At 38.5% G+C, this 15,048-nt stretch overlaps 1 protein-coding gene across 3 annotated transcripts in view; it reads right to left on the reverse strand.

The window, feature by feature from the left end:
- The window catches only part of LOC134540891 (ATP-dependent RNA helicase A), a 37,055-nt gene extending 22,231 nt beyond the window's left edge, over window positions 1–14,824 (reverse strand). Inside the window, exons 1-5 of one of the 3 annotated variants that reach the window (XM_063383924.1) lie at window positions 14,736–14,824; window positions 12,867–12,958; window positions 11,798–11,973; window positions 8,261–8,437; window positions 8,030–8,169 (exon numbers count right to left, since the gene is read on the reverse strand). In XM_063383924.1, the coding sequence (XP_063239994.1) occupies window positions 8,030–8,169; window positions 8,261–8,437; window positions 11,798–11,973; window positions 12,867–12,945 (572 nt within the window). In that variant the 5' untranslated portion in view covers window positions 12,946–12,958; window positions 14,736–14,824. Of the gene's footprint in view, window positions 1–3,761; window positions 6,249–8,029; window positions 8,170–8,260; window positions 8,438–8,788; window positions 9,592–11,797; window positions 11,974–12,866; window positions 12,959–14,735 lie in introns of those variants that run through there. The other 2 variants (XM_063383925.1, XM_063383926.1) reach the window with 2 other exon arrangements.
- Between the last annotated feature and the right edge of the window lie 224 nt (window positions 14,825–15,048).

The raw sequence follows: 15,048 nt of genomic DNA on the forward strand, positions 1-15,048 counted from the left end.
AGGACCCCTTGAAAATTTTTTTATGACGGTTTTATATAAACAGGGTAAATATTTTTTATTTATAATACACCAAATAAAACATTAGCTACATGAATTATAGCTACTATTCAAAGAAATCTGTCAATTTTTATATTGGAACACAAAAACCTTTTTGAGCGATGATTTCCACACTATTTAAGTGGACAATCTCTAGCTATTTATATTTAATATGCAACTATAAACTGAAGTGGGGTACCAAAAACTAAATACAAGTTAGCGAAAGGCTACTGAAAATCAAAATTTACTAACTTCCAGCCACATTGGTTTATTTAGACATATTTTCGTGACTTTCATGACCCGCGGACACGAGGCTACGGAGTGTGCTCTAGAACAAAGTAAGAAGCAGTACGATGAGTCACTGGCGCCACCACCGCAGGCCCGACCCGTCAACACTCGCTCCAGTCCGGCCAACCGACAAGACGAAGAAACTACAACCTCACTACAAGCACCACACCTGCTTCACCTGTATGTAGCAGGCCGCACACATGGATACTGATTCCAGCACGAAGAAATATATAACCACGTAAACTATTTTAAGTACAATTGCATGATTGCATGATTCTTCTGTTGCTAACATCCAACCGTCAAAGTGCTAAATTTCTACTGACACGTTTTAGCGGTCCCCAACAGAACGGTTTCATCTGTGCTCGTCCTCCCATGATCGCCAGCGTTTAGGCAGCACCTGCAGGTACCGTCTTGAACAGAGATTAGGGAAATATACAGCTAGAGCATAAGGTCCGATTCTAGACGAGGAGGGGGGAAGGGGTGAATCCAAAAGGGGAGGGGGTGAATCCAAAAAGGGGAGGGGCTGAAGCCAAAATGGAAGGGGGTGAAGCCAAAATGGAAGGGGGTGAAGCAAAAATAAAAGGGGGTGAAGCCAAAATGGAAGGGGGTGAAGCCAAAAGGGAAGGTGGATGAAGCCAAAAGGGAAGGTGGATAGGGCCAAAAGGGAAGGTGGATGAAGCCAAAAGGGAAGGTGGATGAATCCAAAATGGAAGGGGGTGAAGCCAAAAGGGAAGGGGGATGAATCCAAAATGGATGGGGGTGAAGCCAAAAGGGAAGGTGGATGAATCCAAAATGGAAGGGGGTGAAGCCAAAATGGATGGGGGTGAAGCCAAAAGGGAAGGGGGATGAAGCCAAAATGGAAGGTGGATGAATCCAAAATGGAAGGTGGATGAATCCAAAATGGATGGGGGTGAAGCCAAAAGGGAAGGGGGATGAATAAAAAATGGAAGGGGGTGAAGCCAAAATGGATGGGGGTGAAGCCAAAAATGGAAGGGGGTGAAGCAAAAATGGATGATGGTGAAGCCAAAAGGGAGGGGGTGAATCCCAAATAAATAGAAGGGGGTGAAGCCAAAATAGATGGGGGTGAAGCCAAAAATGGAAGGGGGTGAAGCAAAAATGGATGATGGTGAAGCCAAAAGGGAGGGGGTGAATCCCAAATAAATAGAAGGGGGTGAAGCCAAAATAGATGGGGGTGAAGCCAAAAGGGAAGGTGGATGAATCCAAAATGGAAGGGGGTGAAGCCAAAATGGATGGGGGTGAAGCCAAAAGGGAAGGGGGATGAAGTCAAAATGGAAGGTGGATGAATCCAAAATGGATGGGGGTGAAGCCAAAAGGGAAGGGGGATGAATAAAAAATGGAAGGGGGTGAAGCCAAAATGGATGGGGGTGAAGCCAAAAATGGAAGGGGGTGAAGCAAAAATGGATGATGGTGAAGCCAAAAGGGAGGGGGTGAATCCCAAATAAATAGAAGGGGGTGAAGCCAAAATAGATGGGGGTGAAGCCATAAGGGAGAGTGTGAATCCAAAAGGAGAGGGGGATTTCAGGGTACTACAGTACAAATATGGCGGCCGTTTGTTTGCAAATGTGTCATCTGTATCTATGCTGGAGGTTAAATTGGAGATAAATTTGATTAGGTAATGTTATTACATTTGTGTTATGAATATTCATTTTGGACTTACAATATATGTAAACATATTAACCAGTAATATTTTGATCAAATATTCATCCGAACAGCTTACCCAATGTCGTCAGTAAATGCAAGCTAGAACCACTGATACTACAAATATGAACATACGTCCGCCATATTGGTATGTGAAAATCATTAAAAAAAAAGGGGAGGGGGGTTAAAAGGCTTCACGTCTGAAGGCTAATGCTTCATCTGTATCCTTTCCTAATCTTTGCCTGAGAAGCAGAGGGGAAGGTCTATGGTTCTGCACACACTGCAATCACTACTGACCTCTGCGTCGGGTCGCATTACTGAGCTGCCGGAGTTCATAGTCCGCTCTTTTAGTTCACTCAGAGTTTATTGTTACTGCCAGTTTTCATCTAGTAGGCCCGTGCGAATGCCAGCATTCTGAAGCCAAGCGAGTATCAAATCGAATTTTTAAAATGTTAGCAAACTAGAATCGAATTGCGAATATTGTTCTCGGCGAAGCTGTATTACACTTATTTATAAAGTACTGGAGTGAAGTAAAAAAAAATTGTTTAATATTTGTAATGTATGAACTGATTAAGAATTAACCAATTGTGACCTATTTATAAAATCAATCAATAAAAATTATAAAATAACCATGCATAATATCGATATTGAGCATTCATGAAAGCAAACACAGTGCCATTTTTTTTAACTAACCAACTTTATTCAAAAATGAAATTTACAAAAAAATATATATATTTCATGAGCGAATCTCAGGCTTCCAATATTTTAAAGCTTCGTAACAAACGTGAAGCTTCACATCAGATGCAGATCTTTGCGTCACAGCCGAAGCTTCAAATAAAATGAATAGCAAATTTTCTGGCGTGTAAAATCAAATATTAAAAAGAGCTTTGATTTATTCCCTTCGCCGAAGCTTCGCACAGGCCTGCATCTCAACGTTGTGTTCCCTACTTCCTAGCGTAACCACTACACTGTCTGTTCCCGCCATGTCCGTGATCCAGCCAGTCTGCTGGTCCTGAAAGAGCACCCTCCACTGCATCACCCATTGATGCCCGGTCGTCGTCCTACCTTCACGCACGGGTCTACACCATTAGTCTACAACTATGGCTATGAGGCACAATATTATTCTGCACTTTTTCAACAATCACTAAAAAAACAAAAAAAAAAATTATGGCGCACTTAAAAAAACTTTAATTTTACCCGGACAATAGTAATTAAAAACTGCTTTATTTTGTGACAGTATTATCAAACATGGTTTTAAGCTAGCAGGTAACGACGAAGGCCGGATGAGCCCAGCCTTGAGTCAGCTGTGCAATGACTCAGATGAACACATCAGTCAAGCAAATTCATATCAGACGTAGAGCGCAACCAACACACACACTGTCACCAACAGTTCGCAATGAAACCCCTCGATAGCACATCTGAGAAATAAAAAAAAATAATAATCTTAGCACTTGATATCATTCTGCGTTAAGGATCCGAAAAAGTTCACACCTTAAAAGAAACTTAAAGTGTGGAACACTGCATAATAAAAGTTTCCATGAAAGGAAAAAGGAAATTAAAATTTTACAAAGGGATTTCACGAGAAAATAAACCATCCAAGCAACTTTTGTGTTTTCCAGAATTTTGATAAATTTTTCTGCCGCCCCATATGATGAAAATAAAAGTCTCGTAATTGACTTTAAGAAATTTTTTAAAAACATTTTCCTATTTCGTTGTAAAAACAAACGCAGTAAGAGCGTGTTGGTGCGCTGGGGGGGCACAGGGGGTCGGCTACTCACCGGCCGTGCCCGCGGGCTGCTCCGCTCGGCCGGCGAGCTCTCACCTAGACAAGCTGGCAGTGCAACACCATGAAACAACACTCTCACCACAGCCTCTGCAAACCAACACTCGTGAGACAACCAGCACCAACAGACGACACTCCCGCGCCACCACGCGCATGCCTGTCCCCTGCGACGCTGGCCTTCCCTCTCCAGAGAACTGCAGTTGGTCATCTCACGAGTGTCACAGGGGACAGGTAACGTCTGTGTGGTCAGTACTATGAAGTGGTTTGTTAAGCTGTTCAATCAACAACAATTTTATGATACACAGGTGTCCACAAATACCTGTGATATTTCCCTTACTTTCCCTGAACAAAATTTAAAATTTCCCAGACTAATTACTTGTAAATAATTGACCTATTTGGCAAATTTACAAAAGAAATAAAGAAAACCTAGCCTCCACCATCCCTATAGCTCACCTAGTTTAAACATTACACAAGCCATTGTTTAATGTGTACGTTTATGTATGAAACAAAATTAAAAATAAAAAAAACTTTTACAATACTAGTGATGGCAACTGAAGCAAGACATTTTCTCCTAAAATTAAAATTAATGAAAAATTTCCATGACTTTTCCCAGTCTTTCCATTACGTGGACAACCCGATACAGAAAAGCCTTGGGTTACTATTTGATCTTTCTAGTTCCTGCACACTGTGTAGTTTTAGTTCTGAAGTACGTGATACCACAATCTCACTCAATTCAGTAAATGATAGTTGAATTAGTACAACAATTAGTACAACAATTGGTTACCTATTTGAATTCAAGTATATAGTTATAGTCTAACGTTAAGATGTAGAAAAATTAAGTTATTACTGTTTCAAAATTTCAAAAGGTTATGTTTTTATATACGTCTATTAAAAAGTGACATAAATATAAATCATTGTGCTCACCGTCAGAACAAAGACAACATGTTTACCAAACAATCCACTTCATTTCACAGGAGTGTTCAAAATAAATAAATAAATAAATGTCTATGCAACACACCAAGGAGCTTTCTTTAGGTTTATAACTAGAAGGTCACTGCAGACGACCTCACACTTTGGCCAGTGCAGTGATGAAAATGTTCCACCAACAATTTGGCACAGTACATAACCTCAACTACCAGCCATTTACACTCAAAGGTCATCTTATATTAATCATAAATGTGTTTTATAAAACTCTCATTTAATAATCTCAATTCAACTGAGGCATTGCCAACTAACACATGAATCTGGTAGCAATTGTATTTTTGTTTTAAATTTTCCTTATGAAACTCTGTAAGAGGGATTAGACCTGAGCATCTTGCAATTTCAAATATTTTTATACTACTTGCAATAAAGCTTCTGCGGTAATTTGTTTGTTTGAAACGGCATAGGACTCAGCTTAGGCTGATTTGTGAACTGGTGTGGCTATCATGATAGTTGTAGTCACCCGCACGGAATAATAAGTTATTTCCTCGTGGCGTTTTCACACTACTGCCTAGTAAATTACGTAGTTGCTAAAAAGGTATAGAAGGTCTGGGAGATATGAGTTATGCCTTCACATACCAAAAATTGGGATAAATCATTTAAAATTAAAAGAGATTGAAAAATCCCACTTAAGGCCAGTTGCACCATTCTGCTTTTCGATCTGCGATTCAATGATTTAATCAATGAATGATCGGATAATTTCTCTCAACATTTTCAATCTGCAGCAACAGTGTTGAAAAGTGTTAGTTGCATTTCGTATGGTGGGGTGGTCAGATTTGAAGTCCCTACAATCGACTGTGACACGGCAAGCAAATAGTTGCTGAGGTCGCCACAAGATAGCTGCAAATGCGACCGATGCCTCATATCTGTTGATTTTAAAAACGAGTGAAAACACAACCTGTTACATAATTACAAAACGAAGCAGTCTGAAATAGTATGACTAGGTTTGGTTTAAAAATAAAAGCCACTATTTAATACAAAAAAATAAAAAATAAAAAATCTGAAATTTCGTACATCTTTTCTTAATATGTACGTATGATTAAAATGATAACCCCTGTCTGCTAATATTCCGGATGTGTCTGCTCGCGCCGTTTCGATCTGATATCGTAATGAACTGCCGGAAAAGTTCCCAACGATCTTTGCCTAGCGCTGAAAACACAAAGACGCAACGGAAAATGTGGTCAAACCACGATCAAACCAGTTCAGTGGAAACAAAATCACGCCCAACCGCTAATGGTGCAACTGGCCATTAAAATGCTATGTTTAACTTAAGGAAGAAGTAATGCAAATAACTTTCACCTAAAGACATGTTCCCCACAAGAACTAGGCAAGGGAACTAGCACGGCACACAGTTCGCACAGGACAAAGAGACAGCGAACCTCGTGGCAGGCAGAACACTGGCTTCACGTTCCGAAGGACCTGGTCGGATGCGCGTCGACCATCCCGAGTCTCTTCTCCGCAGTTCCCCACCATGACTCTGCAAGCCTGGAGTGTTTCTTAACGAATGCTACAAATGAGTCCTTTCCTGATCTTCCAGAGACTGTAAGCACTGCCTCGCCTTATACAAGACAAGCAGAACAAATCAAATAAGAAATTTTAAATGCCATCTTGGCATAAATTCTACCAAAATATACTAACTTTACAATTAATTTAAATTTTAAAAATTATACTAATTCATCTATGCCAAACAAAAGCACTTACATATTTTTTTAATAATAATAACTCGAAATAATTAAAGCCATATAATCTTTAATGTACATAACTAGTATACCCCAAAATGTGACCTATTTTCATAGTACAAGAAAACTATAACTTTTTTTTTAACTACATACTCTAATAAAATGCCAATGAAAAATTTAAACCAAAACTTCTTACTGCTATAATCAAGCTGACTATCTGGTAGGAACATTTTCACCAACGCACAAGACGGTCGGAACACTTAATTGCGATTACCAAAAGAACACTCCTTGCCCTGGTTTTCAGCACCGAACATGTCCCAGAAAGATTTGCCGTTCTGAGTCATGTTCCAAACATAGTCTACACTGGTTTCATGGTGATGCACTGCCTTCTGGGAGGGACCGTACCTTCACAGGTCGCTACGCTACGCCCCGCCTACATCCCCCGCGCTAGAAGCCACCTCCGTCGCAGGCTGCCGCTATCAACTACTTAACTACTTTTGCATTAAATTAAATATCTAACACACAAGGATACAAAATGCAAATAAAAACTATTCATAAAAATTAAATATACAGTAAAATCTTCATTAATTCAAATAGTGTTCACTGAAAAGTGTACACAAAGGGTGTCTACAGGATCCTTTTATTACGTAAAAATCACAACTATACATAAAACTATAACAGATATACTACTCCCAGAAAACTGGTCCCACCATCTTCAGATAGGAACGAGGAGAATGACAAACATAAAACTTATTTTCAGAGTTAACTTCCACATTATTTAAGTGGACAGCCTCCAACTATTTATATTTCATGTGTAGCTACAAACTGAAAAAGAGTTTGAAAAAACAAAATACAAAGTAACCAAAGGCAGCTGGAAAATTAAAGTTTAGCGACTTGTAACACAGTTACTGTTTACTTTGGGAGTTACGTGACCTGTAGACACCCAGATGTACTAAACTGTGTTCTGAATAAACTAGGGAAAAGTGAAAATGTGAAATGTTATGAAACTTGTACAGAAAATGCAATGGTTCTTAAATACTATTCCTAGGGACAAGATTTTATGGTTTTATTTTCAGGCTGATCTCGCATTTAAAACAAAAGATTTTGAGGTTTTTTTTTTATTTTATGAATTCTGTTTATACATAAATATAGCATATTTTTTTTAACAAATATGACTGTTGAATGTTTCATAATACTTACTTCAACATGTATAATTTTATGATATAATAATTTGTAATAAGCATTTTTATCTACTCAGAACAATAAAAATAAATCTGCAAATAAATGTGTGTAACTAAAAACAATTTAAAAATCAAAAAAGAAAAAAAAATCAATCTGTTTAGTACCGTACATCAAATTGGTACGACTTTTTTTGCTAAATATGTTATATTCCTAAAGTGTAATCAATTTTAAAAAATCAGTTCTTTTTTATTGAGAAAATTTTTTTATTATTAAAAATGCTGTTTATTTTGCATTTCGGTGTTATATGGTGTTGTGGCATCCTTTTCGGTGTTATTTCAGTTTTATCGCAATCCACCACAACATCTCGTCCCTAGCCATTCGCAACAACCAGGCACTGGCGGTCGGCCCCGCTACTGCGCACCTGGTGTGGTCCGGCCCCACGTGGCTGTACTTGTAGTCCGCCTGGATGCGGTTGGTCTGCATGAACTGGTGCAGCTTGGACTTGGCGTTGTCCAGCGTCCAGTTGCCGTGGATGCCGGCGTTCACGTCCGCGCCCTCCGCCTGCGGGCAAGCAAGCGAGCGAGCGTCCCACCAGGCTGCCCCGACCCCACGCTCCACGCTCCACGCTGGCAGCAGCCGGCCCCGGGCTCACCTCCTCCACCCTCTGCGCCTCCGCCACCAGGTCCACGGGTCGGTCGGAGCCCTGGTAGGGGCGGTACGCCTCGCCGATCTCGTTGGGGCCCATCCCGGGCCGGAACACGGGGCGCGTGAGCCCCAGGTCCCCGGCGGGGGCGCTGCCCTCCACGGCCGTCACCGCCGCCACCGCGTTCTGCGCGCACGCCAACACGTCTTTCAAACCTCAACCCCCACCACGGAGCACGTCTGCACCTCTCTATCACAGGCTCATTCCTCACACACAACACACTTCAAAATAGATCAAAATACTAGACACCTGCGAGTACTCGAAATTCGAGTTTCGAGTCGAGTTTTTTAGTAATACTCGAACTCGAGCTCGTGGCTTTTCAACAACTCGAAATTCGAGCGAGCTTTTCTTGCACTCTACCTATAGAAAAAAAAAAGACTCTCATTATAAGGGAATAAAAGTCTTACAACACTATTATCCTTTACTTTATAATGTAACATGATCGACCGTATACATGAACACATCATTTTTACGTACCCGGGATTTACGAATTTCCGTGATGAATTTTTTTTACTTCTATAATTTTCCGCATAGTTTTAATGTATCACTTTCCTGCTTTATGCGGAAGTATTTCCCACTTTATGCGGAAACATTTCCCGCATTTTACTGTAAAAAGCGTTTAAATTGTCCGGGGTCTCATCATTTACGCCATAAAATGTGTGATATAAAGTCCCGTTTAAAATTTTTATGAAAGTTCCTGCCAGTAATGGCGCACGTAAATATAAATATGAAGAAAAGACAAATGAACAACAACTTACGAAGAAATATGGATGATGTACCATAACTACAGTACAATTCCAATAGTTATCTTAAGATAATTACCATAAAAAGAACTAAAGATTCTTTGTGGATACCATAACTACTGCAGAAGCATGATAGTTACCACATTTGCACTATAGTTGCCGTAATAACCGAGATGTGTATTTACCGTGATGGTAATGTATTTATTTAGGACATATTAAAAAAAAAGGATGTTAAATCTTGATATGTACGGTTGGCACATGTTGCTAAGAAATAATGCGATCTGAAAGAATGCAGTACTACTACGAAAAGTGAAAAGGGTACTCGTGGATTTTTAGGTTATGGCAGTCTCTTTCGTTTTTCAGTAATATCGGCCGAAAATTAACAAGAGTATTGGAAGTTGGCAGAAATGCCGATTCAACTAAATATTGGCAAAATCGGCTTCTTCAGTACAGCTCTACATTTGATGACATGAGTAAACATATTTCAGACTACAGGACATTGAAAAAGACTTTAATTTCCATGTAGGTTTATTGCGCGTAAGTTTTTTTTGCAAGTGTAAATTGAATTAAGTAAAATGCTTCTATTTTTATTACTTTAAATTGATTAAACTTAATGACAAGTTACAGATATTTGACACTAATTTTGAGGTTAAACAATTTGGTAAATATGTAGAGTAACGGTATATGCGAAAAAAAATGCTAAAAAACCGAAAATACTTTTATTCTATGCTCTTTCACTTCCTCTTTTCAAATCAACCGGCGGAGATAAGAAATTCCAAATACTTTAGGAGATATAGAATTTTTTAATTTTGCAATACAACACCTGTACAACTATTAGACCGACGCAATTTTTGTTATTTTGCCGTGTGTTCGTGAATGCGTAATAAATAAAATGGTCGATTAGGTCAGGTCAGTTACATTATTAATACTTTCAAACTAAGCGGACATAAAAAATAATGTGAATTAATTTCAATGGTTCGTCTTCTTTAGTTTTAAAGTATTTATAATGTAACTGACCTGACCTAACAAACCCGGACAATATCCAAATAAAAAATAAGACTTTAAAATTAGAAACGTTAAAAACCCACCTAAGTTGGAGGCGGGTACATTTCCTTTGCCATTAGAAGGAAATGATGTAGTCGTTCACCTACGTCGCGATACCTCCGACGGATTAATAAATAAATAAATAATCACGTATTGGTTCATTTGAATACTGGCCAATCACGGAACTGTCACGTGACAAAATTATCCAATAAGAAACATAATAGATACTCGTAAACCAGAAACAATGGTGATCGCCGCATGAATACCCAGGTATTGTGATGAAAATTAAAAAATTCGATATTCCTAAAGTATTTGGAATTTCTTATCTCCGCCGGTTGATTTGAAAAGAGGAAGTGAAAGAGCATAGAATAAAAGTATTTTCGGAATTTTAGCATTTTTTTTCCGCATATACCGCGACTCTACATATTTACCAACAATTTTACTAAAGCATTCCAGCCACACAGGTTGCCAGCGAGAGATGCTTCTCATCTGCTGTAAACACCATCTCCAATCGTAGAGCTAATTTAACTCCTGAACGTGCAGAACAAATTATTTTTCTGCATGATAGATTGAAGAACAGAATTTAATACTCTATGACAATCTCTCTCAGAATTTTTGTGCCGAAAAGTGGAAATGTTGAAACAATGTGAATGTACTTTTCAAACAACATGATTTTTGGTGCTCAGTTAGTTGAAGCTCAGTAAGGACTCCAGAAAAATTGACAAGGATGAAATTATTCCAAAGTTATGTTACATTTACACAAACATATACGTACTTGTAAACTGTGGTTATGTTAGTTGGATGATATCAGTTACTAATGAACCAATGGAAACAGGTTAGATTCAATGGAAAACATGTTTTTTTTCCTAGCAGTGCAAATTATAAAAGCACTCTGTAAATAGTTACCCAAAATTAATAAGCCCACTTCATTTTAATACTTTATTCAAACATTATACCTACTAAGTTTAAGGTAAAAATAATTTCCCAAAAGTGTAACTGTATCACAAAAGCTCAAGCTTCGAGAACTTTCAAGTAGGCTCGCTCGAGCTTGGCTCAAAGTAAAATTCTTAGGCTCGCAGACCTCTAATGTAGGTCTATCTATTTAGTAGGCTAACAATGATAATGGTTTCTTTTTTTATTTCCATATTTTTCTCAAAAGTTCTCACATTTTATTACTCCATCACAGTAAATTTATTTATGTGCAATAAACTGAAGAAAAAAAACTCGAACTCGACTCGATACTCGCGAGTATTTTAGCAAACTCGCTCGAGCTCGACTCGAAGTGAAAATCTTCTGCTCGCAGAAGCCTACAAAATACCATTTTCAGGAACACGCTGATTTAATATGTTTGTAAGATTAAATTATATTAAGATACAATTTAGATGTTTTTTTTAAGGAGACAATCCCCCAAATATTTATACTTAATGTGAAACTATAAACTAAAATCATAAAAAAAATATATGCAAAAGTTGGCTGAAAATTCAAATTTTGTGACTTTCAGCACTGTTAGTGTTTAGGGTGGTTACTATTCAAATGAAGTTCTTTAGATATATTGAGTGCAAGTATACCATGTAGCTAACTAAACCCCTTTTAAATGAATGTACGTCATATTTCTAATGACGCTAACCTAACTGAACGCTCTTACAAACTGACTGGAACACACGACACCTGATCGGGGAGTATGGACACCGATCCTCACCCCCATGTCCGCCGGCACGTCCTGGGATCCCACCGCGCCCTGGCGCACCAGGAACTGCACGAAGTCCCTGGAAGCATTGCTCTGCGCATCCTTCTTGTTGGTGGAGTTGCCCGCGCCCACGTAGTCAAACCCCTCCACGCGCACCTCGCACAGGAACCGCTGCCGGTTCTTGGGCCCTGCGCACGGCACAGCACGGCTCAGGGGCGCGGCCCACCAGCACACGCAGCTTCGCACCGCAACTCCCAACATTTTTCCACGTTCAAGGACCTCTTTACCACCGTTAACAGCAAACAAAACCATTTGTAACACCACAATATACCTCAAGAAAATAATGTTAAGTAGATAGTCACGGCACAAAAAAATAATTTTGTTGGTTAGTTCGATTCTAACAGATAAAGCCCCTGTTGTCCAGAATTATCTCTAGAGCACAAATTCTACCAAAGTGTATATCTGAAATTTATAGCCCTTGAAACATTTAATTTAATCACTACAGTAGAACCCTGTTATAATGTTCCTGCATATAATGTTTTCCTGCTTATAATGTCATATTTTTAAAGTCCCAATATTTCCCCCATAAGGACAATGTATTTATTTCCTGCATATAACGTTCATAAATAGTGTAATTTCCTGCTTATAATGTTTTTTTCTTGTGCTCCCTTGAAAAACATTATAACAGGGTTCTACTTATATTTACTTTACAAGTTTAATGTACTGCAATAAAAAAAAACTTTTTAGTTTAAATGTGACATGCTATAAATGAAAAAACAAATTCAAAACATTTTTACACATAAAATTTAATCCATGGCCCAAAGTTCACGAACTGCACTGCGCACGTGTTGTTTGCTGCCAAGTAGGAAACAAATGAAAATTAAAATACCAGTGTTTATCCCTTATTTGCACACAATCAATATTTATTAAGGAATTTTTGAGGATTACTAGTGAAATTTAAGGACTTCTTAAGGCTATTACGGAGGCGTACGAACCCTGATGTTGTTCTCTGACCAACCCTGTCTGGTAAGAAAGTAGGGTTCGCTAGTTCAACACAAGCGGACCTCTTCCACGCACTCACCGGTCGGACGTACGTCGAACTGAGGTTCTACTTTCTTCTTGGCGCACCACTGGTGCAGGAACGCCTTTATGTCCCCCATCACTCCCACAGCTCTGCCAACACGAAACACCCGCAACACTAACAGATATTGTACCATGGCAATCAGATAGGACTAAATAAAAAACATCTCAGGGGTCAATTCATGACATTAACACATAATTAAATAATGTGTTAGTGAAATACTTCATTCTTAATTACATTAAATTTTGGAAACATTACAGAATATTTATTCGGTCACTTTTGAAATATAACCTATCTACTTGAAGACCAGCAATTCAAGCCAAATTTCAATACATACATGAACTTGTAAAATATAGCTGTAGCTGCACTAACCTAATCAACCATCCAGTATTTTAAAATTTTTTAAATATAGCTAACCTAACCTAACCTAACCTAAACAAACCAATATTTTAATGTGGCTAATTTAACCTAACTGACCAATCTCTTGGTATCAAAAATTTGTAATATTTGCACCAAATGGTAAACTACTAACATTTTGTAATTTACATTTTCTTAATTTTATAAATGTGGCTCTCCTTCAAAATTACAGATGTTTTAACTAATGAGCAAAAAAACTTCTAACCAAATACCCAGTAAATGTAATTTAAAATTAAAATCATTGTTGTAATTATAATAGAAAAAAAAGAAAAAATAAAGGTAAGAAAAAACAGAACAAGCACAAAAGCTACCTCGGAATGAATTGTTGTGAATTGCAATTTTCAAATATGGGTCTGAGTATATTTTGGAATACTTTGGTCATTAGAGGTATTACATTAATGAAAAAGTTAATACAATGTGCTATCGCTCTTTACAAGTCATTGCTCCGCACCTACATATTGCTAAAAAAATCCCTGTCAAGGGTTGACAATTGGGTTTAGTTGTGTAATAGGAACTAACAATTTTTTCAAATTTTTAATTACCTCCACCCCATCACAAAATCCTAAAACAAAATATACACATTGTTATAAATGAAGAATCACAGGATTTACAATTCAATTAAAGCAAAATATGGCAACAGCTGCATCAATACACAGATATATTGTAATGTAACATATTAACGGTAATATCTCAGAAACCAGTGGGAATTTATCAACGCTGTTTTCGAGGTCAAAAAAGGAATGACTGTATAACTAAAAAGAAATATAAAAAAACATTTTAAGAGTTTAATTGTTTATTTACCAAAAAGCCACGCTGTAGGAATATTACTGGTTAAGGAGTTTGGGTGGGAAGCATTAAAGGCGTGATGAAGGTTGATAAAGGGGAGAGGGTGGCTGGGGGCAGCTGGGAACTGGTATACACAGAGGTGGTTATGGAGTACAGAGAGATCACGGGTGCAAACGGGAGGGCAGGGAGAGATTGAAATGGGCGGGAGGAAGGAATGCTGGAGATGAGAGATACAAGGGATGAGGAGACGACTAAAAGGAAGAGAAAGAGGAAGTGCAGGGCTCCTTGCCATCGTGTTAAAGTCAAACTGCGAGTGTAACATATCAATTCAGAATCCGTCCAAGCGGCCCCAGTGGCGGCCGCTCTGTACCGACCACCCGCTAGACAGCCCCTCTTTCATATCTGCAGTCGTCTGCGAACATCCCCCGCCTACCGTCGAATACTTCCCCCTACGCCGACGATAGCTATATATATAAAATAAAATAGAAAACGTGAACAGCGGGGGTCCCAGGGCAATCGCAACGGTACCCCTGACGAAACATACTCATATCCGGTCTCGGCACTTAATCCACTATGTTATAACTTATATTTGATGTTATCTGGCATTTCCTTCAAAATATTATCTGAATACTTATCAACAGACAAGTAAATACATTAAAAGATTACCTGTTTATATAATGTCAGCTATTAAACAACAAAAAATTTCACAGGAACAAGGTTTTTTTTACGAAACCCATTTCCGTTTAGAAACCATAGACTGCTTACACATCGCGTAAATATATATGAAATGCATGGGCAGTTTCGAAGTTCACAGCTCGTTAATGAAACTTCGGCAGAAACAATATTGTATACTGAAATATGAGTTGGTTGTCATCTCTCTCCCTGGGCCCTATCCCTGATACTGTCGGAATTATTCCGCTAAAGGAATGATCAGAAAGTTTCATTCCGGTAGAAAGCTTAAAGCCTATTAACAAAGCTG

Source organism: Bacillus rossius, chromosome 17, assembly GCF_032445375.1.
Source record: "Bacillus rossius redtenbacheri isolate Brsri chromosome 17, Brsri_v3, whole genome shotgun sequence".
NCBI classification, from domain to species: domain Eukaryota; kingdom Metazoa; phylum Arthropoda; class Insecta; order Phasmatodea; family Bacillidae; genus Bacillus; species Bacillus rossius.